The sequence below is a fragment of the Primulina eburnea genome, chromosome 9, assembly GCF_022965805.1.
Source record: "Primulina eburnea isolate SZY01 chromosome 9, ASM2296580v1, whole genome shotgun sequence".
Lineage (NCBI taxonomy): Eukaryota > Viridiplantae > Streptophyta > Magnoliopsida > Lamiales > Gesneriaceae > Primulina > Primulina eburnea.
Genome location: NC_133109.1, coordinates 33,762,912 through 33,786,318, shown reverse-complemented (window position 1 = coordinate 33,786,318; position 23,407 = coordinate 33,762,912). Strand labels below are relative to the sequence as shown.

General features: G+C 35.0%; 4 protein-coding genes across 8 annotated transcripts; 2 read left to right on the top strand and 2 right to left on the bottom strand.

Moving 5' to 3' along the window:
- Positions 1-542: 542 nt before the first annotated feature.
- LOC140841921 (protein WHAT'S THIS FACTOR 9, mitochondrial) lies at positions 543-3,443 on the top strand. 5 transcript variants are annotated; one of them, XM_073209658.1, is made up of 3 exons: positions 543-729; positions 1,001-1,080; positions 1,673-3,443. In XM_073209658.1, the coding sequence occupies exon 3, from the start codon at positions 1,864-1,866 to the stop codon at positions 3,079-3,081; it is 1,218 nt and encodes a 405-aa protein (XP_073065759.1). In that variant the 5' UTR covers positions 543-729; positions 1,001-1,080; positions 1,673-1,863; the 3' UTR covers positions 3,082-3,443. The 5 variants fall into 5 exon arrangements, with proteins under 5 accessions (XP_073065759.1, XP_073065757.1, XP_073065756.1 ...); XM_073209656.1 differs by having other exon boundaries at positions 943-1,080; XM_073209655.1 differs by having other exon boundaries at positions 919-1,080.
- A 630-nt stretch (positions 3,444-4,073) lies between these two features.
- LOC140841920 (uncharacterized) lies at positions 4,074-5,607 on the top strand. The gene is made up of 5 exons (XM_073209654.1): positions 4,074-4,231; positions 4,595-4,651; positions 4,864-4,947; positions 5,052-5,221; positions 5,311-5,607. The coding sequence occupies exons 1-5, from the start codon at positions 4,210-4,212 to the stop codon at positions 5,470-5,472; spliced, it is 495 nt and encodes a 164-aa protein (XP_073065755.1). The 5' UTR covers positions 4,074-4,209; the 3' UTR covers positions 5,473-5,607.
- Positions 5,608-6,706: 1,099 nt separating this feature from the next.
- On the bottom strand, positions 6,707-12,329 carry LOC140841917 (methylmalonate-semialdehyde dehydrogenase [acylating], mitochondrial). The gene is made up of 19 exons (XM_073209650.1): positions 12,178-12,329; positions 11,895-11,992; positions 11,478-11,549; positions 11,195-11,356; positions 11,032-11,110; positions 10,791-10,945; positions 10,555-10,618; positions 10,280-10,359; positions 10,048-10,113; positions 9,157-9,207; positions 8,924-9,075; positions 8,537-8,627; positions 8,305-8,385; positions 7,779-7,856; positions 7,647-7,682; positions 7,524-7,567; positions 7,369-7,447; positions 7,113-7,203; positions 6,707-6,930 (listed from the first exon to the last, which is right to left on the bottom strand). Exons 1-19 carry the CDS (start codon positions 12,200-12,202, stop codon positions 6,818-6,820), a joined length of 1,617 nt encoding a protein of 538 aa, XP_073065751.1. The 5' UTR covers positions 12,203-12,329; the 3' UTR covers positions 6,707-6,817.
- A 691-nt stretch (positions 12,330-13,020) lies between these two features.
- On the bottom strand, positions 13,021-23,157 carry LOC140841918 (methylmalonate-semialdehyde dehydrogenase [acylating], mitochondrial-like). Its single transcript, XM_073209651.1, is given in 21 exon segments — positions 13,021-13,707; positions 13,800-13,890; positions 14,039-14,053; positions 14,055-14,118; positions 14,201-14,244; positions 14,360-14,395; positions 14,493-14,570; positions 15,020-15,100; positions 15,252-15,342; positions 15,446-15,597; positions 15,664-15,714; positions 16,047-16,112; positions 17,229-17,308; positions 17,434-17,497; positions 18,066-18,220; positions 18,599-18,677; positions 18,753-18,914; positions 18,994-19,065; positions 20,462-20,559; positions 21,359-21,917; positions 22,927-23,157. Coding segments are annotated over 20 exon segments (2,394 nt in total). The 5' UTR covers positions 21,891-21,917; positions 22,927-23,157; the 3' UTR covers positions 13,021-13,324.
- Between the last annotated feature and the right edge of the window lie 250 nt (positions 23,158-23,407).

Below are 23,407 nucleotides of genomic sequence, written 5' to 3'. Positions count from 1 at the left end.
AATAAAATTCTTCCAAAATAGGATATGATTAATTCCAAAATCTAACAAAATTTCAATTTGTAAACAAAATACCTTAAAAATAGTGAATGTTGTACAAATCTAAACTCAAAATAAACATCATAAAGTTTGAAGCGTTAAGACCATATATGTATTGAGGAAGACACAGCTTGCCTGCTTTGTGAAATTCTGTGAAGCGATAACTTGCGAGCTTTTGAGTTTGAGCTTCACTTCTTTATATATATAGTTTTGATATGCTGCACACTTATGTGAGCATCGATGAATTGTCACTCACCCATTGGATGTGCAATTTTCTATATTTTATCACATCCAATAGGTGAATGACAGCACGGTAGGTGTGCAACATATCAAAATTATATATATATATATATATATATATATATATATATATATATATATATATATATTGGGCTTGGTCTTATTTATATTTCTTATTTTGAAGGTTTTGGGCTTTAAACAAAAGTCCATTGTTATTACATGTCCTAAAAAAACTACTTGGACTTCATTTAATCTAATCATTTCATACTCCATCGTTGCCTCAATGATCACTATTTGTCTTCTTCAGTTCTTCGACTTTTATTCATCGTTCTTTCTCTTCACTTTTGCCCTAAACTTTACTTTTCAACCAATGGATGATGGGAATCGAGACGAGAAATCGAATTTTGCTCACTGATTGCAACCTAGTGCCTCAAATCTCCACCCCATTAATTGGTGCGAAATCTTCCAACGATTTTGATACGAATTTTGTAATCTATAATCCTTTTTATTTTAATTTTTATTATTATGCAAAATATGAGGCATTGAGATGTATTAGTTATGCATAAGTTAGTTTGTTCATGTTTTATTAATATATTGTCTATTAGCAGAAATTCTATCGAACTTCTCCTACCTTCGCTGTAGGTTTCCCTCCTACCTCTGCTGTAGGTTTTTTCTCCTCTGACATTTCACTTTACCCAACTTCTCAAGCTGGTTTTCTTCACAGTTACCAACTCTGCGTGATCTACAACCTCTCAGACATGAGAAATTTATGCGGTCTCAGATTCGAGTTGCTCTAAAAACAATGTATGTTTTGCTACCGTAATTTTCGGCAATTATTTTGTAGGTTCGTTGGAAGAGATTTTTTTTTTTTTTGGATTTAATTGCTAGTTATGTGAATAATGAAACTTCGAAGGGTTTATCGGGTTTAAAGGCATTCGGTATACTGTAGATGAAAAAATGATCGTCTTTTTTGAATTCTTTAAATATCAAATACTGAGTTTTCTAAGTTGGTATTGTAACTTCTTCTCACATGTCGCGGGAAGATGAAAAACGGATTTGTGGTGAATTGTATGTCGATTTATTTTAGGACAATCATCGTTCACATTGGCATTTTATTACTTTCAGTGTTAGCCTTTCAAATGTCAATTTGAATTTGGGTACGGTAACTTTTTGTCTGAGTTCTTGTTTGGGCTAGGTCAATTAAGTGGGACCTTTTAAATTTAATGACTAAGCAAGGAACTTAAATTGGTTTTTCTCCTATCATTCCTCCTCTTGCAAATATCCGAGCTTGTGTGAAATTGAAATTTCTTTGTTCGATATAATTATGTTTTCTGGTATCATCTTGCATTTGGATGTGATGCTCATATGTACGTTTTGGCCTTGTCATATTTTTCAGCTGGGTATGGGTATCCCGAGACTCCGATCACGTGTATGCGAGAGATATTTGCTCATCATTTGGAGTAAAAAGAAGTAAATTTGTATTTCATTTAAGCCTTTGAATATGCTTCTTGTTTCCCTAAATGTTTCTGTTTTCTTCAATTTGAAAAATCACCAATAGTTTCTTAAACATCAAGCTGTTACTACCAAATGTCCAACAAAATCAGAAACCCTCAAACGGTCTTTCACAAACTCCTGTTCTCGGCTTCCCAAGTCCGAATCCTTTCTTTATCTTGGCACTCCTACTTCCAGAAACAAATTCATGTGAATGTGTGCATGAAATGGAAAAAAGACTCATACTTCGACTCCATTGATTCCATTCACAAATCCCATCAACTCAAGCCCATCATCTCGATGAAAAACTTCTTTATATCCTCTTCCTCTTCACCTTATGACAACTATTCTATTCCAATCTCAGCCGTCTCCAAGAAAGGCTTACACTTTGGTTTAAATATAAAAGTGGCTAGGTTCTTGAGGAGCTATCCTTCTTTTTTTGAGGAGTTTAGTGGGCCCCTTTACAATTTGCCTTGGTTTAGATTGACTCAGAAAGCCATCGAGCTTAATAAAGAGGAAAGAATGATTTATGAAGTTTTTAAAGATGATATCTTGGGTAGATTAAAAAAGCTTATCTTGATGAGTGGAGCTAGAAAGGTGATTCCAATAAAGGTAATCAAAGGCTTCCACTGGTATTTAGGGTTGCCTGATGAATTTTGGGATGACCCTTCGGATTATGTCAAAGGTAACGAGTGTTTTCGCATAGTGGACATAGAAGATGGACTGAAGGGTTTGGCAGTTTTTGAAGGTAATGATGTTGAGAAGGATGGGAAATTTTGGTCAATAATGCAGAAGAATGCAATGAAGAATGGTCTATATGGTGGTGGTGCGGATGAGACAATTGCATTCCCATTGTTTCCCTCTAAAGGACTAAGGCTGAAACATAAGATAAATGATTGGTTAAACGAATTTCAACGCCTCCCTTACATCTCGCCTTACGATGACTATTCTTTCTTGGAACCAGACAGCGATTTATCTGAGAAACGGGTTGTGGGATTGCTTCATGAGTTGTTGAGTTTGTTTGTTGAGCATGCTGCAGAAAGAAAGGCTTTTTTATGTTTGAGGAAATGCTTGTGTTTGCCGCAGAAGATTCACAAGGCATTTGAGAGGCATCCACACATGTTTTATTTGTCGATGAAGAATAAAACTTGCACAGTTATTCTGAAAGAGGCTTATTGCAATGAGCTGACTATAGAACCACATCCTCTGGCAGAAATAAGAAAGAAGTACATTGATTTGATGAAGGATTCGGTTGTAATTTTGAGGAATAGAAGGTTGAATAGTATAAGGGCATTTGATAAGATTTTGGTCTGAAAAACTTATACAGAGGCGTACATCAAGATCTTAGCTTTGATCTTCACTTAAGTTTTGACCCAAGAGTTGCAATAACAGAATATGTGTTCGTGGAGATTCAGAGAACTGCATTCAAAGCTAAATAAGTTCATTAATTAATAAAATAAAATTTTGAAATATATGAACAGATATTCAGTCAAATCCAACCACAAAGCAGAATCAATATTTACGAAAAACTAAATGTGGAACATTACATCCTAAAACAAGCAATGTAATGTGAATATGGTGATTGAGTGGGGATAATCCAACATGGATCTGAATCAATCAACCAAAACATTAAAAATGAATAATCATAGAACAAGCAACGCTTAAGTGAAAAATAAAAAATGCGGGCCTAAATCAAATCAAAAAAAAAAAAAAAAAAGAGTACGAATGAGATCAAACTGTACCTTGTAGGAGCCATCGCCTTGGGGTATATCCATGACGTTTGATCTCCTCTTTGAGTCGGCCCATCTCTTCTTCCACGTTCATCGTTTTTCTTAAACTGTGTTCCTCATATTGATTTCAGTTGTGTTATGTATAGAAAAAAAGATATTACTTTATTTAATTTATTAATTAACTAACTAACTAACTTTAGAATGGAAAATTGGAAAGTAATATGATTAATCGATCCGGATTATAATTATAGTGGAAACTAAAAACGAACATTATCTTTATCTCTTATAAAAATAAACACCATCTGATTTCTATTTATAATAAGAACTAGAGATTAATATTTTTAGTATGAAAATAAATTATTTTTATTCAAATTGTAATTTCAAATTAATATATATTATAAATATATTTTGAAAAAAGTATGAAATTGAACATAAAACAATCTAAACGGACTGACTGTGTCCACTTTATTGATCGGATTGACCCGGCCATTGGATGGATTTGACCGGAAACATCAACAATAAAAGTAGAAAATTAAAAAAAAAAATATCTTAACCAGCCATTCATATATTGACACGTATTATCACTGCAATTCCAATTTCGAATAAGCTGATACGATTCTTATTTTCGCCTCATTTAGGGTTTTACATTTCAAGCCACCAAGATCGAAGCTTCATTCCGTCTTTGCTCTGCCCCAAAAACCTCAAAGAAACAATGCCTCGCCGCAGCTCCGGAGGTTGATTTTCTGATTCTTTTACTCTATATCTTCTCGTACGGCTCACTATTGGTCCGATCTCTGACTCGGTCTTTGTTTTGTTTCATTTCTTTGAGATTTATACATATATGATACGAAACAATTTTAAAGGTTTGAATTTTACGAATAATTTATGTTTGCGACCATTCTTAACCCATTTGGGATTTTCTACTCTCGATTGATTGTGAGTGTACAGGGTTTATGGTTCGGAAATATTTAGATGTGTGATTTGTACTTCTTGGGATAATGAATGCTTGGTTGGCAGTTATTTGATCGTCCATTTAATGTTGAATGCTAATTTTAAGAACAGTCCATTTCTCGTCACCTGCGTAATTGGCTTTACAGGAAGATCTGCGCGGCCAGCTCCTCGTGCAGCTCCAGCTCGGAATCCACCTCAACCAGGTAATTTGTGCCAAACCATTCAATCGTTTATTACTTTACAAGCAAGATGAGATCAGGGTTGGAGCTATATCTAATATGTTGACAACGTTAAAAGTTTAAGCTATGCAAGATCCTCGTTTGAATTGGTTGAACGATATAATGTCTGTACTATATGTAAGCTATGTGATGAATGTTGTTTCCAAGATTATCATTGTTGCGCATTATTCATGCAGTGAATCATGCTCCTCCTCCAGCTCCTGTTCAAAGTAGTTCTGGCGGATCCATGTTTGGAGGCATTGGTTCAACAATAGCCCAAGGTTAGACTTGAGCCAGCGGAAGCTTTGATATTTGACCTGAACGTTTTTCTGTTGGACAGAAGATTATCTTTAATGCATTTGTTTTGAATACTGAATTTCAACAGGTATGGCATTTGGTACTGGAAGTGCTGTTGCACATAGAGCTGTGGATGCCGTTATGGGTCCTCGCACAATTCATCACGAAACAATGGTCTCTGAGGCTGCTGCCGTACCAGCACCCTCCAGCATGGGCAGCTCTGATGCTTGCATGGTGCACTCAAAGGCATTTCAGGACGTAAGCTTCTTAGCACTGTAAATAATATGTCGCGTAATTTTAACTTAATGTTGATGAGTTTATGATTGGAAAGGTAATTTTTTCTGCAGTGCATCGGCAGCTATGGAAGCGACATCAGCAAATGCCAGTTCTATATGGATATGTTGGCTGAGTGCAAGAGAAACTCAGGGCCCTATGATGAATTCCTAAGAAATGCTCTCAATCAACTTGGCCAAAGTTACAAAACTTCTATATTTTTCATTGAATGTTAACGTCGCTTGAACTTATGAGTCTGACTATAATAATGTTGGTTCAAGTGCAATTGCCTTTTCTATTTGAAATCTTATGGTGTCCATTTATTTTGGGTTTGGATTATTGGTTGGCTTTATAATATGGAATTCCACCAAGACTCGTTTTAATTCAAGGTTTTGCGATTATGTAAAATATCTGTTCGTAAACTTGTACTTTCTATCTTTACACAACTCAAACCATGAGTGCAAAAGAGACCGCAATCACCGAATCCAGCACATCTAGGATCATGGCAAATTTAAGAAACTCAACAAGAGCAACAACTTAATGACAAACAATTTACAGATTTCACAAATTGTGGTAGAACCTTATATATAAATAATTTAAACATTTTTTCATATCATTTAGTAGTTCAGGTCGGAACAATGAAAACTATACCACAAAATATGGCATTAGATTATTTATTTACCTTGCAATGAAAAAAAGACAAGTGCTACAATCTTTTGGTCACGCAAACAAAAAACTGTGACAAGTTGACATAAAATGAATCAGTTCAAAGCATTCATGTGGCCAGGACTCAAGTGATCATATTCTTTGGCGTCAAATACATCAATGAATACACTTATCAAGAACACGTTTTAGCAGCATCGAGTCTAAGAGAGATCATTCATAAAATTGTCTCTTAAACCAGACTTCTATTGCCGATTGATTCCTTCTGCAACCAATTGTGTTCTCGAGGTTCTCCTAAAATATAGGATATATAAGAAAACTCATGATCCAGTACTTACCTTGTATTGTAAGCGTAAGAGTTTTTCATAATCACATCATGTGCCAAGTATTTAGTTCAAGCATATTGTGGGTTCGTACCAGTCACTTCATCTATGCAATCCATATTTTCTAAACTAAAGTTCCCTTCTACTATTCAACCTTCTATTCCTCAAAATCACAACCGAATCCTTCATTAAATCATTGTATTTCTTTCCAAGTTCTGTCAGAGGATGTGGTTCTATAGTCAGCTCATTACAATAAGCCTCTTTCAGAATAATTGTGCAAGTTTTATTCTTCAACAACAAATAAAACATGTGTGGATGGTATCATATTGCATTCAGATCAAAAGTTAATAGTATTTGTTTTGTTAGATAATTCACCCGAGCTTTAATATTTTATTAATATTTTGATTATATATGGCTAGATTAATTTAGTTTACTCACAGAGTGTCCTATCAGACCATTCACTCAATTTCTCTGAAAAGAAAAAAAAAAGAAATAAATTTCATTACATATTCATTTGATAAGATGGCTCGACTTTATAAGAAAATAATCTGATAACACAAGATTTTCAAATATTCAGCTAAGCATTTATCACGATTCATGACTTTTGGGAAGTTGGCATGGCGAGAGAAACTCCAGCACCACTTGGTAAATCCTTCCATTGCTGAGTCACAGTTTTGATCTGTGTGTAAAACTGTACTCCAGCCTTACCTGCAACGAAACGATCCATCGCCCAGTAGAACAGAGCGAAGATCGGGCATTTACCCCTTATAGAATAGATACACGTTGGTGAAAAAAAAAAGGAACTGACATATTTTTTAAGCTGTGTTTAATATGCGAGGAAAGCAAATGATTTTATTTGTGATAAAAGGATCGAGCTGAGTTTGTCTTACCGTAGAAATTGAGATCCCCCGCAAAAGATGCCTTGGAGCCAGTGAAGGAGAAGAAAGGCAGAGGAACAGGAATGGGAACATTGATACCAACCTGAAGCAAACTAATTCAAGTCAATGTACGCCGGAAAATCAGTGGCATGATAGTGCTTTTTTGGGCAAAAAAAACTCGCTGATTCATGATAAATGGTTCGATTATGATCATAAACTGTTGCATTAACAATAAATTTGAATCAAAGCCATGAAACAACTTAGTTACCTGGCCCGCCTCTATCTCAGTTTGAAATTTCCTTGCAGCAAATCCAGACGATGTAAAAATAGCTGCACCATTCCCATATCTGCAAAATTTGGATAACAGAGTCATGAAAGCAAGAATAACTTGACGATTAACGAGAGAAAAGGAAGTGTAGATACTTGTTTTTGTTGACAATCTTTATAGCTTCTTCTATACTGTCAGCCTGAGATAAGGAATTGAATTCAATAATACTAGGAAAGAACACATGATATGAAATATAATATGGATAATCACTGACATACCTGCATGCAAATGAGAACAGGGCCAAAAATCTCCTCCTAGAATCCCACAATAAGAGAAGTTAAACATAAAACCCCCGACAAGATTCCTATGGGCTTTATGAGATACAAAGAAAAGAATACAAAGACTGGTACCTTGTAACATTCCATATCAGCAGTGACATCAGCCAAGATGGTGGGCCCAATGAAATTTCCTTGTTCATATCCTGGAACCTATTACTCCGCATGGAAGAAAAAGGGTAACTGTTCATTTAGTCCAACGAAACCATCATCTATTTCCAACCATGGTTGCAAAATACATGAATAAATCCAAAGTAAAGCGCACTTACAGACAAAAAGCTAATTATTTCACTAAATTGCATGTATATCTTACCAAACATATTTTCATTTGTATCCTGTCTTGCCCCACCTCCCAGACTTCCGAGATAATTTAAACTTTTCACGGTGTAGTCATCAAATTAAATTTGCTAACTCGGTGAAAATAGATTCTACCCCAATCAATTTGATATTATTTAATGAAGGGCTTGTGGTCCAATAACAGATGTATAAGCCTTTGCTGAAAGTATAATTTATAGTTCAAACATGAGCATTTAAAGCATCTCATCGAGAACCTGGTTGAAACTCAGAAGCTGTAATATCGAGTAGCTAAACAAACAAGCACCTTAATAGTTCTTCCATCAAGCAATAGTCTGGCCCCATTCTCAACCCCGCTTTGGACCAAGTTGCATACTCTGCCCTTCGCCTAAGATGTAGATGTGAGATTAGAGAAACAAAGAGGCCAGAACAAAAAAACAACTGATATTCGTGCAAAAATTCGCAATTATCATGACTTAATCATTGGTACAACACAGCTTTTGATGGAAATCTTGACAAATACCTGCCACTGCACTGACCTGCTTACTAATGACTGGACCGAGGTCTGCCTCTGGATCTGTTCCAGTATTCACCTTAAGGGCTTTGGCACGCTCCACTAGCTTTTCTTCCCTACAAAGATCCAAATAGTTTGCTGAACATGGAACTTCTGCTTAACCAAATCGCACTGACAAACACACAGGTCTTTTGAAAACAGCCCACGTAAGAGAATAGAAGAAACGTGTTTCAGTACAAAGTAAAATCCTGAATTATAAACATTTTCTGAAACAAAAATTGAAACAGCTCATCCGTAAACAGAAAGATTGCCTTTCTTAGTTTTGCTGGTAAGCATTTGAGCAGTTGTGTTTAATGAAATGGAAACAAAAATGAAAACAAAATGTGTGATGCCCGTCAAGAAAGAGAATTACCATAATTTTGATCCCCCAACAAACACCACTGTGCTAAGAGCCATGCACCTTTGTCCCGCGGCACCAAAACCAGCTGCAACTAAAGCATTTAAAGTTGCATCCAAGTTTGCATCAGGCATCACAATTCCATGGTTCTTTGCTCCCATGTTGGACTGCAGGTGTTCGTTAGTTAGGAAGTTAAGTTTTTCAGAAGTAAAAGACATTTGAAAACAAAATATATTAACAGCAGTGACCTGAACGCGTTTTCCACTAGCCGAAGCTCTCGCATAAATATGCATGCCAGCCTAAACAAGAATCAAAATCAGGCCCCTGATTGTAAGAGAGATGGAACCAATCGGTTGCCAGACAAACCATTAAGATTAGAAAATATGTTAAACTGTATCCTCAGCATTGGAACAGAACTTTACCAAAATGCAAAGAAGCTAACTAGCTAAGATAGGAACAAACAACTATCATAATATTGAAGAGCTAAATGGCTGATATAGTACTGAAGCAACGCATCTTTGTTTTGCAGACATAATAGGGAAGAAAGTATTTTCTAAGAGAGAGGTGTTAGACATCATAATTCCTGTATACCATCTTGCGCAGAGTTGGCATAAAGAATGTTCATGTTGCATTCTGCAAATTGGCCACCTACCAACTGCGTTAACACGCAAGAAACTGCTTGCACGGACTCACCAGAGGGAGAGATGGGAGAAGAGTCTGAGTTAATCAACGTGATGAATGTGGACGAAAAACTCTTGGACTTGGAGAGAGAACACATGGAACCATCTTGCGTGTGGTCCTGACTAGAAGTTTGTGCCCGTTACATGGCAATAATTTCTAGATGCATGAATGGGTTGGTATATGTGGCTTAGTGGTTTTCTTTGGGGTGCCTGATTTTGTATATGATCCATTTAAACTTGATAAAGTCAAATCACAAGTGACATGTGGATCATTTTGGCCCATACTGACGGAATTTGGTGCTATTTATTTACAAGCTGAATCCAGATATATTGATTGTTAATCCATCTAAACCAAACAAATTAGTAGACTGAAACTATCACCTGCAACAAATAATTTCAGTTGAATAGACAAGGTCAACTCAACCTGAAACGCAAGTGTGACATGGACAGCTTACATACCGTGTTTGAACCAACAAATGATATGGCCCTAATATCTTCGTCGTCACATATAGCATTAACCGTGTCCTTCACGAAAGAGCAGTAACATAAAACGTATCAGATCTACAATAAATCAATACTATTCGCTCATACCCTGGTATTGAGCAAATGGTCACTGTTTTCTAATTCAAAATGATTATTGAAGGCATGACAAGGGAGTATAAATGATATAAAATTGAAAACAGGAACGTACAGTAGTGCCATGAACAATATTAAGGACACCATCGGGCAAACCAGCCTCCATAGCCAACTCTGCAAGGATCATAGAAGCCCCTGAAAAAGTAAAAAGAAAAACAGGGCAAAAAATCAGTCGCAAAACAGGCACTTAAATATTCTAGAAACATTTTGCAAGTAATACTTGTGAAATCATTGTGGAAAAACTTCGCGTGTGTAAAATTTTCACATTCACAACAAAGACTAACAAATACTGATAGTAAATAGGACAAAAGATGTGAAGCGAACACTCACCTGGATCTTTTTCAGATGGCTTAAGAACAAAAGTATTTCCACACGTCACTGCAACCGGAAACATCTGACATGAGACGTTAGAAAAAGATATCTTAATACCATGGATTGTTTTGAAATTTCAAACGAGAAAATATACTTATTAATTATAAAACATAAAGAGGGCTAAATGTAAGATAAATGAAAGAATCATACAAACTTAAATTTATGTAAGCATAAGAAACCAAAGGCAGATTTACCCATAAGGGAATCATTGCTGGGAAGTTGAAGGGGCAAATCCCAGCACAAACACCAATTGGTTCTCTAATGCTGTAGGTATCTATTCCATTTGACACGTTGGAAACATACTCTCCCATCTGGAGAGTGGCCATTCCACACACATGTTCCACCACCTCTTCACGAAACCCAAAAAACAATAAGAACTCAAATCATTATCTACTGTCCAAAACAGTAAAATCGGCACACACATAAGTTACTAACCTAGACCGCGGAACACGTCACCTTGAGCATCCTTCAATGTTTTCCCTTGTTCTGTGGTAATGTTCAAAGCAAGCTTATCCTACAGCAAAAGTTAAAATTATTTTGTTGAATTGATACCATGGACAAAAAAATAAATTATATTCAAAGAAATTAAACCACTCACCATGTTCTTATGAATAAGATCTTGGAACTTTAACATTACGCGCTGTCTAGTTGTGATTGGGGTGTTCCTCCATGATGGAAATGCTTGTTTGGCTGCCAAAACAGCAGACTTGAACTCATCCTTTGTAGTTAGAGGTACTTGCGAAACCACTTCTTGTGTTGCCTAAGGTAAAATGTCAAGGAATCAAAATGAAGGGCTAAAGAACTACTTCAACTCAAACATATAGACAAACATAAAAAAAAAAAAGAATAAATGCAATCATTTCAGCATCTAAATCCCTTACCGGGTTTATGACATCAATGGAATCAGATGAATGTGAATCTACAAAGCTTCCTCCGATAAGATTTGGCACCCTCTGACACAAAGATAATGTAATCCACTCGAACTTCATCAATTAAAAAATAAAAAATAAATAAAAAAGAATGCAATGCAATGCAATAAATAGCGGACACTTCTGCCCCATATTTTTCTTGATATTAATTTTATTTTACTTCCATTCGTTTGTTGCCTTTTTAATAACCATGCTCAAAGTTAACTGAAGAAAACTAAAGTTCTAAAGCAAGCACGCACCTTTAGCGTTTTTTGTTTGTGATCCTATTTCCAGAATATGTTCTTTATTCGAGCAATTATAAAAGAAACGAAAAATGGTAAAAGAAAAAAGAAATGGATCCAAACAAAATCGAACAAGATAAAAACTCACAAGCGAGTTCCCATGCCTCCAGGATGGTTCAGCAGCGGTTGAAAATTGAGAATTCGCAATTCCAATTATCCCACGATGCAACCTCCTCATATTTCTCACTAAAATAAAATTAAAACACGAATTGACAAAAATCAGGCACATTCAATAAAAAACCATAGCTTTGAATCTGCAATTAAACAACTTTAAAAACAGACATAATTCATAAATGAATTGACAACAGGAACAAATTTTTTTTAACATGAACACAAACTCATCTAATTAGCAAAACCACAAAATAGCTTACCTCGTTGGACTGAAAAACGCAACATCTTGATATTCTACTGAAGAAGTGACCAGAAATGATGTTCACAAAAGTACTCAACTGTTTACTGATCTCAGGCCAGTATCCTAAATTCGTTATGTTTTTGTATTTTTCGAAAGAGATGGACTACTTTGTAATTTCATTTTAAATAATGGGGGGTTGTGTTATTTATATAGTACAATAATAGTAGGCAACTGTATTTTCCCATGTGGCATTTGCAAACCTAAACAATTTTTAATATAAATATTAAAAAAAAAACTAATACTGGACGATTTCGTATTTCAATTTTATAATATCAATTTCCAACTTGATTCGATCATGTCAAAAATAATATTTTTTATTGTAAATATGAACCGAATTGACTTGTCTCACAAATAAAAATCTTCAAAAATACATTAGATTATCTCACAAAAAATCTACTCAATTTTTTCAATGAGATGCAAGATAAGCATGCCCAACACCTTAGAGATAACGAAGAACTTTATTAAGAAGAAAATATAATAATTAAATAATATGATAAATTTCAGTCTTTTCAACTATTTGGGTTTGATTTTCAAATGCAAGTAAACGAGAACACTCGTTCAAATAACGTGGATAAAAATTTTACACGTTTCTTGTTTGCCATGAAACTCCCAAAGTTTTTTTTTTTTGGATGATATTATATTACAATTTTACGGTGGTCACATATAATTATAGAGTATCACAAGAAGAATATCATAAGAATGATCGTTTAAATAACAAAATTTTTAATAAATAAAAACATTCTCAATTAAAATATTCTGGTTTTCTAATTGAAACCGAAATAAAATAAAAGATTAACCCACATTAAATTTAAATAGCTCGTTCATAAACGCTCCTCCCGTCTATCTTGGAAAACAAAAATTAGTTTATCTTTCAACTCTTATAGCCCAATAACCCCCAAAATCAAATACATTATTATTCACAAACGCACGACTACCGCGAATTTAGTAATGGACTAAAATACCTTAACAAAATTGCAAAAACTTTAGCTCCAAATCTTTCACACAAACTAAATGAGATACATTCTACATACAAGAGGATTCCTGCAGTCTACATATGCTGCATCGCCACCACGCATGGTCAGCCGCCCCCCTCAATAAGTAAAACACTAAAACTGAAGGGTCCAATGTGATCCATCTAAAATGGGGATTGCTGAAGATATGCCCCCACTGCTTGGAATGTCCGTCGATTGTTCCACCAGAGACTCCTCATCATTGCTAGGATAATCCTTCATAGACTCCCCTTCATGACTTGGTATATCACTCGGAAGCAATGGTAAAGATACCCCTTCACCATTTGGGAAGTCCCTCAGCTGCAAACCTAGGGATCCATCGTTACTCGTGAAATCTATAGAATGGAACGTACTGGGGTCCCCATTTTCACTTGGAGGATCATATGAAACCGACATTGGCGATACACTGTTACTTCGAAAATCCTTCCATTGCTGAGTCACAGTTTTTATCTGTGTGTAAAACTGAAGTCCCGCTTTACCTGTAATTCGTGAGAACAATGATAAGCAGTTGCAAAAAGTACCTCTTCCAGCAGTCAAAATGCTTATGTCATACACATATTCGATGTTTTACCATAGAAATTGATGTCCCCAGTAAAAGATGCTTTGGAGCCAGTAAACGAGAATAAAGGTAACGGTGCTGGAACAGCCACATTTACACCAACCTAAAACCAATCAAATTAGTGTGAGAGCTGAATGCTAAAAAAGAATCTAGAACAATACAATTTCAGAAGAATAAAAGGTTGGATATCCGGGAACTGATAAACTGTGTCTGCCTCACGTGAAAAAGTATTCAATTTTCCTTGGATTTACCTGTCCAGACTCCACCTTCAATCTGAAATTTTCTTGCAGAAGCGGGGGACGATGTAAATATTGACGTTCCATTCCCATGTCTGCTCAAGAAAACAACCGTATCAACCCAACATCAACCTATATAAAATGTTAAAACTCAAAATACCCAATAAATTCTGTTACTTGTTTCTGTTTACAATTCCTATTGCCTGGTCCAAGTTTCCAACCTGTGCACGAGACGATGGATAATTAATTAAAAAATCCTTCATATGAGCAAATAATTACAATAGAAGTTTTCCCTTTTCTTCTTTTATATTTTAGTTAAGAAATACAAGAGATCACCTTCATACAAAGAAGAACCGGGCCCAATATCTCCTCCTGCATGCAACAAGAGTATGAATAGCCACAATTTACCCATTTCTGGACACAAGCCCCAGCAACCAAACTTAAAGTCATCAAATCAAAAACTATATACCTTGTAACACTCCATATCTTCAGTGACATTAGTTAAGATGGTGGGACCAACGAAGTTTCCCAGCTCATATTTGGGGACCTGTTTTTTAATCAATAAAAAATTAAAATAAGTAAATATGTTATTCGTTAACAGTAGACACTTGCAGGAAAGATTTTCACACACTGGAAGTAAAACTAAATAATCACAATGAGACCAATTGACATTCCAGTGATATTCGGTTGATTTTCCAGGATATTAGGTCTCATGTCAAAATTACTCTGGATGTGAATTTAAATTTTTTAAATAATTACCTACAAAACTATAATTTATTTTATGCCATGTTAGTTTCTTATGGATGGATATAGGCTGTGTGATGAGAGCCAGAGTACATATATACAAATTGTTTCGAAGGAATTAAGGCAGCATTATTATATTGCCACCTAAGTACCCAAGAACTGTTCACACTGTCCATCGGAATGTACAGAGTCTTATTTTGGATTTAATTATCATAAAGAAGGGTCAGAATAAGAGCAAATCTGTAGTCATACCGAAATCTTTCTCCCATCAAGAATCAATCTAGCACCATTATCAACAAAAGTTTGGACCACCCTGGAAATTCGTTCACTAACCTGCACATATGGATAAAGAAAGCAAGCTGCTGCAACGGTTACTTGTGATGAATTCTAATTGATATAATGAAGTAACATTTCACTCACAATCTTAACTTAATGTAAGCAATCCGAATACTTTACTAGCAAAAACAAAAATATTTGAGTGCACCTGCTTACTAATCACTGGACCTAGGTCGACACCCGGTTCTGTGCCAGCATCTACTTTGAGAGCCATGGCACACTCCACTAGCTTATCTTCCCTGATGAAATTAGTTTTATCACTATTCAATTCAGAATTTCCACGTAAATTTTGTCACAAAAAGCAGCAAAATGTAAATACTATGCATTGAAATAGTCACAAACCACGACTTTGAATCCCCAACAAAAATGAGAGTGCTGATTGCTGTACACCTATGTACTGCAGTACCAAGGCCAGCAGAAATCAAAGCATTCAGTGTGGCATCAATATTTGCATCTGGCATGACAACTGCATGACTCTTGGCACCAACATTCATCTGAAGGGAACAATCAATGAAGTTGAGCACAAACATATGCCAAAACAACTAAAAACTTATTGTTACCTGAATACGTTTAGTGTTGACAGATGCTCTTGCATGAATATACATCCCTGGCTGGAAACAGAAAAACTAAATGAATATACCGGTGTAGTACATTTTTCCTTTAATAGTAAAATAACAATGTAAATAAATGTGAGGTAAGGTGAGAACATGTCCCTACTTACATATCTCAAGCAAATATCATCCTTCAAAATAGTTAATTACTAATGACTGTAAAGTAAGCAAGTTAAATTATAAATCATAAGCAACTATGCAAGAGAAAAAACTATCAAACCTTCAGCACACATCAAAGAACTGCAATTAGTGCGGACTACGATCTGCTAATAAAATAGCATAATCGGTTCGGCACACACTCTATCACTAATAGACACTGAAAACAAACTCACAGCATCTGAACCAATATATGACACAGCTTTGATTTCCTCGTCGTCGCAGATGGCATCGATGATATCCTACAAAGATATCACAGACATAAAGCAGTCGAGTGAATCAATATACCACATGAACAGTTTTACTTACAAGCAAAGCAACAAATCTCGACGATTTTCTGGAAGTTATTACTGGAATTTAATGAAATGAGAAATTTCCTTCCAAATAGTCACACTGTAAATTATTTTAATATTTGCAATTTAATATGGAATCCATAAGCTTGATATATTAAATTCCTATGTGATTGATTGCAATGCTAGTTTCGTTTCTATTTTAGCATGTTCTGAATAATATTTATGAAACTGCATAATAAAATACTCTCTCATTCCAAGTTCAACATCTATTCCTGAAAGCTTTTCTTTCCATCTCCTTCAAGCTAATAATTGAAATTTTCCTAGCTTCTCCTCTTTGACACACTTCCACCAAATTTACGTGCTTAGAAGTAAGTAAACCACTCCACCGAGTACTCATTAATCGGCCACCAAACCTTTAATTCAACTTAAAAATCCAATCATTAACCAATTTTTTTTATAAATACTATATTAGCCATTTAACTAGTCTCGTGTGATCCATCTATTTTCTAGAATTTTTGTATAAATCTTATCCAGGACCAGAATAGTACTCAAATCACAAGTTATTATTGAAGAACTATTGATTCATGAACACATTCTTCGACACTATGCTTGCAGCGATGCAGCATTTTTAAGATCACACCTTCCGATGGAATAAAGCCAAACAAGATTGCATTGATTGTTTGAAAAATTGATCAAACTGAGAAACAGACCATTCAATCTTATCCTGAATTGTTTATCAAACCTGAAGATTAGTTTTGCAACTGGATTGATTATTAAACTCATTAAGCTTATACAAACTTTAATCAAGCCGACGGTGATCTGTACTCAGGTGAATCTAAATTTTCAGATATAAATCAATTTCAGCATATCAAAACAACCTCAAGCCAAGCTTCAAAAAGCTTATCAAACGATGAAAGTTTAGCTTGATTTGTAATGCGTAACAAACAGAGTTTGGACAAGCTTTCATAGATCAATCTTGGCATGTATTTAGCGTAACTTAATTCTTAGTGACCTTTCACGCAATCATGGAAGGGGACACATCAAATATATCTTTAATGAGCTTACATTGGTTCCTTGGATAACATTTAGGACACCATTGGGTAAACCAGCCTCCATTGCTAACTCCGCGAGAAGCATACAAGCCCCTGAAAGCACAAACGAGGGAAAAGTGGTGATACTTATTGGGTTTCTCTAAGAAAACTTTAATAGCATGAATCACAATAAGAACATAAAAAGTACAAGCACATCAAAGTAAAGAGGTTGCGGTTACCTGGAGCTTTCTCAGATGGTTTTAGTATAAAGGTATTACCACATGTAACAGCAATCGGAAACATCTGAAGAGAAATGGTTGGCAATAAGGCAAAAAAAATATTTTTAGAAAGTACAAGACATAAAAAAAGTGTCAAAAATATATTTGGTAGCAGAGACGGACGTCTTTTCTTGCATAATAATCTGTGCTCCCCTTTTATTGAGACAAGCTTAAACCACACAGGCAAGGTTCAATAAATCTGAAAAGCAATATCCATCGCCAACAGTTCACTAAAATCTGGTCAATAAGATGTTTGGTTCTTTAAGTATGAAGCTGATTAAATAAATGTAATTTCCTTGTCCTTTTCGGTTTTCACCTTTAAATACCACACGTGCAGCGATTTCGACAATTTCTTGGATGTGGGTTTGTTTGGCTTTATAAATGACACTGAGTCAACAAGGAAAAAAACATTTTCCTTCCAAGAAAGACGTTCCTTTGCATCTATTCTAGAAAAAGTGAATTCTAACAAATTGCATTGACAACATACACAAACCTACTGGGAGACACTGAAAATATTCAAGAGATCTGAATGGGAGAGCAGAAGAAGCAAAACACAGCATACAAGAAGAATGACTGAAACAAGCACAGCTTACCATTAACGGAATCATGGCTGGAAAGTTGAAGGAGCATATCCCAGCACAAACACCTAAAGGCTCGCGAATGCTATAAGTATCTATGCCAATTGAGATATTTGACACGAAGTCCCCAATGTGCATATTTGCCATTCCGCAAGCATTTTCAACAAGCTCTGTAAAACAATTTTATATCAAGATGTTCAATGGGAAACGAACTAAGTGTTGAATTTCAATAATGCTTGAATTTTTTAAATTATTTATGCTTCTTCAGGCTTCGTATCACCATTTAAGTAGGATAAAACAGGGAAAGAAGATCCAAATAAGTTCATATTTCATTGTCTTGTTCCCAAATCTCCATAAAGTTTCACAAACATCTATGGTAATGCAGCTATTGGCATATAGAGACATCTCACTTAAAATAAACACAATTACTAATCAAGTACCCAACTGTATTCATATATCTAAGTCTATAATTTAATCCTGAATTTCAAATCCAAATTCTTTAGGGCTAATAAACACTCAAACTAGAAAAGAAAAATGAAGAAACTCACCAATGCCGCGGGACACATCATTAAATGCATCCTTTAAGGTCTTACCCTGCTCTGTTGTTATATTGCTCGCAAGCTTGTCCTATAAAATGAATAAAACATGCTTGTTACTAAATATCAAAAACATAGATTTAAGATGTGAGATTGCACTGCTTACACTTTCTCTGCGTATAAGCTCCTGTAGCTTGAACATAATGCGCTGGCGAGTTGTGACCGGGGTATTTCGCCACGATGAAAAAGCTCTTTTTGCAGCAAACACTGCAGCCTTAAGTTCCTCTGGTGTGGATAAAGGAACTTGTGCAACAACTTGCTGTGTCGCCTATAATTTTATATAGAGTATCAGCATAATATTCTTTCAAAATGAGGACTGAAGAAACTCACATCGTCTCCACACTTACAGGGTTCAACACATTGACTGATGTTGATGATTGTGAATCAACATATCTCCCACCAATGAGATTTGGGACTCTCTGCAAGATTAGTTAAAAGAAAGTCTAAAATATAAAATCAAATCATCTTTAAATTAAGGTACCACTTGGCTGGTGGGATGAGGTAAATGAAGGATGAGCGATCAAAGTCATAAAAACTTAGGATATAGAAATAAAGAATATAGTGTGACACGTATATGGTCTCTTGTATGATTTTAATATATTGAATTAATTTTGTGTATTTTCTTGCAAAGATCAAGATACACCCACTATTTTTTCCTTTCACCTACTTGTTTTCTTCTTTGAAATTTAATTACACTATATGAAATATCTCTTTGGACACACTTCCACAAATATTAATTTTACTTTCCAATACAAAAATTAATTATCACTATATTTTTGCCTATAAATTTCCATAAATATTTTTTCCTTTTTTCGGCTGCCATACATATTGAAATACTTTTTCACAATTCAGCCATTATAATTTATCTAGCTTCATTTTATCTAATTAATATTGTGATTGAAATTAATGATTAGAAATATAACAATGATTTATTAGTATCAACATAATTACAACCAAAACATAAATCTTTCCATTTTTTTAGCATACTACAGTTTTATTAATTAATTACATAAAAAACTTAAAATAAAATTTAATAAAAGCATGGCACAAAAAATTTATTGATTCTTCAAAAAAAAATTATTGATTTGTCTATGTTTACGTAAAACATCATTACCAATATATAATATTTTTACTTCCACAAATATATACTTTACTCTCCAAAATATTTTTATTTTTTTAGCTTCAATATGTTTACATCTTTCTTTGAGGCTGCTCTCATATGATATTTTAGGGCATTTTCAATGTAAAACAAGGGCAAATAAGTAATATTATACGCATTATCCATGGATCAATAGTTGGGAGATGAGGCATCACAAATCTGTCAAAGAATTTCTTCTCATGGCAGCATAAAAATTTCTTAATGGCCTAAGGTTTCTCATAAATTGAGCCAAAAGCTAGATGATGAAGGCTTTGAAGACTATCTTTTCCTTATTAACTGCACCAAACGGTGAATAAATACATGATAATCAATCATGGCACACAAGAATCCAAATGATAGCTTAGCATATTGTTCATAAATACATCTCTCGGTGCTCATTTACGTGAGAGAATCCAAACAAGGTGGTAACACATTTTCTTTCATGAGCAATCATGATTGTTAAGAAATAGACAATGCAAATGAAATTCAACAAATTTTACCAGAAACTAGTATAAATAATTCCTCGAAGCTTCAAAAAGGAACTATTTTCTTCAAACAAAGTAAGAAACCTCCAATAGTATTAATGTATTATGGTAAAAATAAAAGAAAAAACTCCTAAACTTGGAGATGGAAAAAAAACTCTAATATAATTTCCGAGTTTAACTATGTGAAATTACCAAAGGATACCGTTTCCTCCATGATGGTTCAGAAGATGTGGAAGGTTCAGAATTTCCCCGAGTGCCCGTGGGAGTTTTAAGTGTCTTCAATCTTCTCACTGCAGCACAAAACGTGAAGAAGGTATTTAGCAGCTCAACATGATCAGCTTATGGTGCGCAAGAAAATCAACCCCAGCGACATATTACCATAAGCCCCTCAAGTCTTAAATCAGATGTTGACAGTTAAGTACTGATAGTCCAGGAAATCAGAAATCAGAAATCAAAGCTTATATATCATAATCCTATGTGATATTGCAAAAAAAAAAAAAAAGAAGTACCATCTTTCATTTCATTTTATTGTGATTTGATTTGAAGGACTACTTCTAATATACTCAACTTTCTCCCTTCACTATATTCTTACTCTTTCAAAGTTTATCGCAAGAATATGTTCTTTATTGTTTATGTCTCGGGTTTATTAAATGGGAGCTTGATTACTTGTTCATCTGAGTAGGTAGGTTCTTTTTTTTAAATATCCTTGTAGGGTTGATTTTTTTCCTAGTCCACCTTCATCTGATATGGTGCTGGGACAGAAAACTTGTTCAAAGTTTTTCATTCCTGTCCCCTTATCTCAAGGAGGCCACGTCTCCCGCCATGATGATCTCTTATTAAAATTCAGTCACTTTTTAAAAATAGAAATTTAAGGCGTCACATTAACTTTTTTCAAAGAAAAATTTGGAGGTCAAAAACAACTACGGATACATGAGATGCCCAAAAAAAACATTAAACGCAATTGTACAGTTGTATTCCAACAAAGTAACCAACTCAAGATAAATTGTACTGGCCAACACAACATAAAAGTAATGGTACAGAACATTAAATGTTCAAGACACCTCAAAAATAAAATTAAAGAAACTCTACCCGTAAGATTCCCTTGCCGGAGCTTAGCTTTAACATTATAAATATGCTTTGGTGTTGATAGAAGCTCGGGATTGGTTTGTCGAAGTCTTTTTAATATTTGGCGTGGTTTTAGACCTGATTCAGTCATCTCTTTAATTTGCACCACTTCTTTCTCATTAAAACGACGAGCAGATGGATGTTCTGATATGTTCTTCATTGGTTCATGATTATGTGAACCATTCTTCACAGTGAGAACCCATAAGCCATCCTCTTTCTTACCCACAAGTTCAAAAGGACAGTTTGTAAGTCGCGAGCCTGATTTCCTCTTGCGCACATGTTCACCAGTGGCCTCATCAATGAGCTTACGCCTGTCTCGGTAGACACCTCCTCTGTCGCAACCAAGGACAACAACTTTCTCTTTTTTGGACTGTTTAATGGTGACCACATATCCCTGAGAGATGGCAAATTCCCCAACATGTTGAATGAGTTCTTCACGATCAATGAAACTCCCAGGCGGAGGAGGGTGCATCTGTGGAGATTCATCTAACTCCATGTAACAGGTCTTATGAGAACGGAAATCCTATAAATAAAGTGAAGTCAATATAACCTCTTGAATCCACATAAAGGCCTTAAAAATGACTCCATGCATGTCAAAAAGAAAAAGGACGAAGTGAAGACTGCCAAACAAGTGTAACATGGAAAATGCACATCTGCATACATTTTGTTATATGGATTTAAGAGCACGACCTGAAACTTTATTAGGTCTGACAAGTCTTAAAGAACAAATCTTTACGGACAAATTCTAATAGTACATTAATTTATGCTCGAACATCGCCACATTTTGTGACAGACATCACCTCCATAAGTAGCCATTTAATGTTGTTGGGGTCTTTTATCAAGCCCTTTACATCACCATACAGATTCATAATAAGCCCACATGCTTGTGAATTAATAGGAGGTGTGAAATTTGTGCGCTTGCGGTAAAAAATCAAATTGGTCATGGAATGCATCCAAGGCAATATATAACCAACCTTAATGATTTTTCCACTAAACTTACACTCATGCCACAATTCTTGAACAAAATAATGGTGATTGTGATAATAACCACATCATTCAACAAAAATAATAATAACACATGACCATAAAATGAACCATCAAGGTACATAGAATAATTAATACAATACTTAGCTTAGTTCAATCTCCCTAAAACCTCAAATTCAAAAAATGCAAGCTTGGCGTTCAAATTATCCAATTTTTACTGTATCACACGATTTTTCTTTCCAGACCGTCAGTTTCCAATCAACGTCAAAATTACGAGTCGCTCTAGCACCAGCAGAGAATTCCAGTGAGCTACTGTTTTATTAACTCATTGAACTACCTGGTGCATTCTACACTACAATTAAATAACTTATAATCAAATCAAAGCTCGTGCTTATCCAAAAAAAAAAGAAGAGCAAAACACTTCTTAATTCAAATAATAGGAAAATTTCTAATAAAACATAACAAAATCAAACCGAATTCTCAAATAACTCAATTTTCGCCCATCAATTTGGCAAAGTTAACATGGAGATCAAACGAAGAGGACTTACCGCTGACGGTACGCGAGAGTTTCAATTGCATCAAATCGAATTGTCAACATTCTCAGTCGGAAGGAGAAACGACCGTTAGGCCGTTTGTTTTTTCTTCCATGTGTTTCCTCTTACTTGTTTTCCCCGCAGAGAAAGTGTGGAAGCAACGATGGAGAACTGGAGATAGCGAAAACCCTAATTGATATCAGGCCTCAGATGACGTGAAAACTAAATCCAACGGCTATAAATGCAGCTAGAGAAAAATATGGGCTATGCCAATTTATTCGATTTCAATATAATATTTTCAATTTTTAATAATCTGATATTCTAATTTTGGGTTCGTTCGAATGCTACAGTATGAGGACGTTTTGAATAGACAAGATTCATACATATACGTGATTTTTAAAAAATTAGTGAACCTCATGTAACCACATAAAAGTGTCCCTACATGAAAGATGGAATCAACCCTAATTTAGGTTTATAACTAAATATATATTTTGGC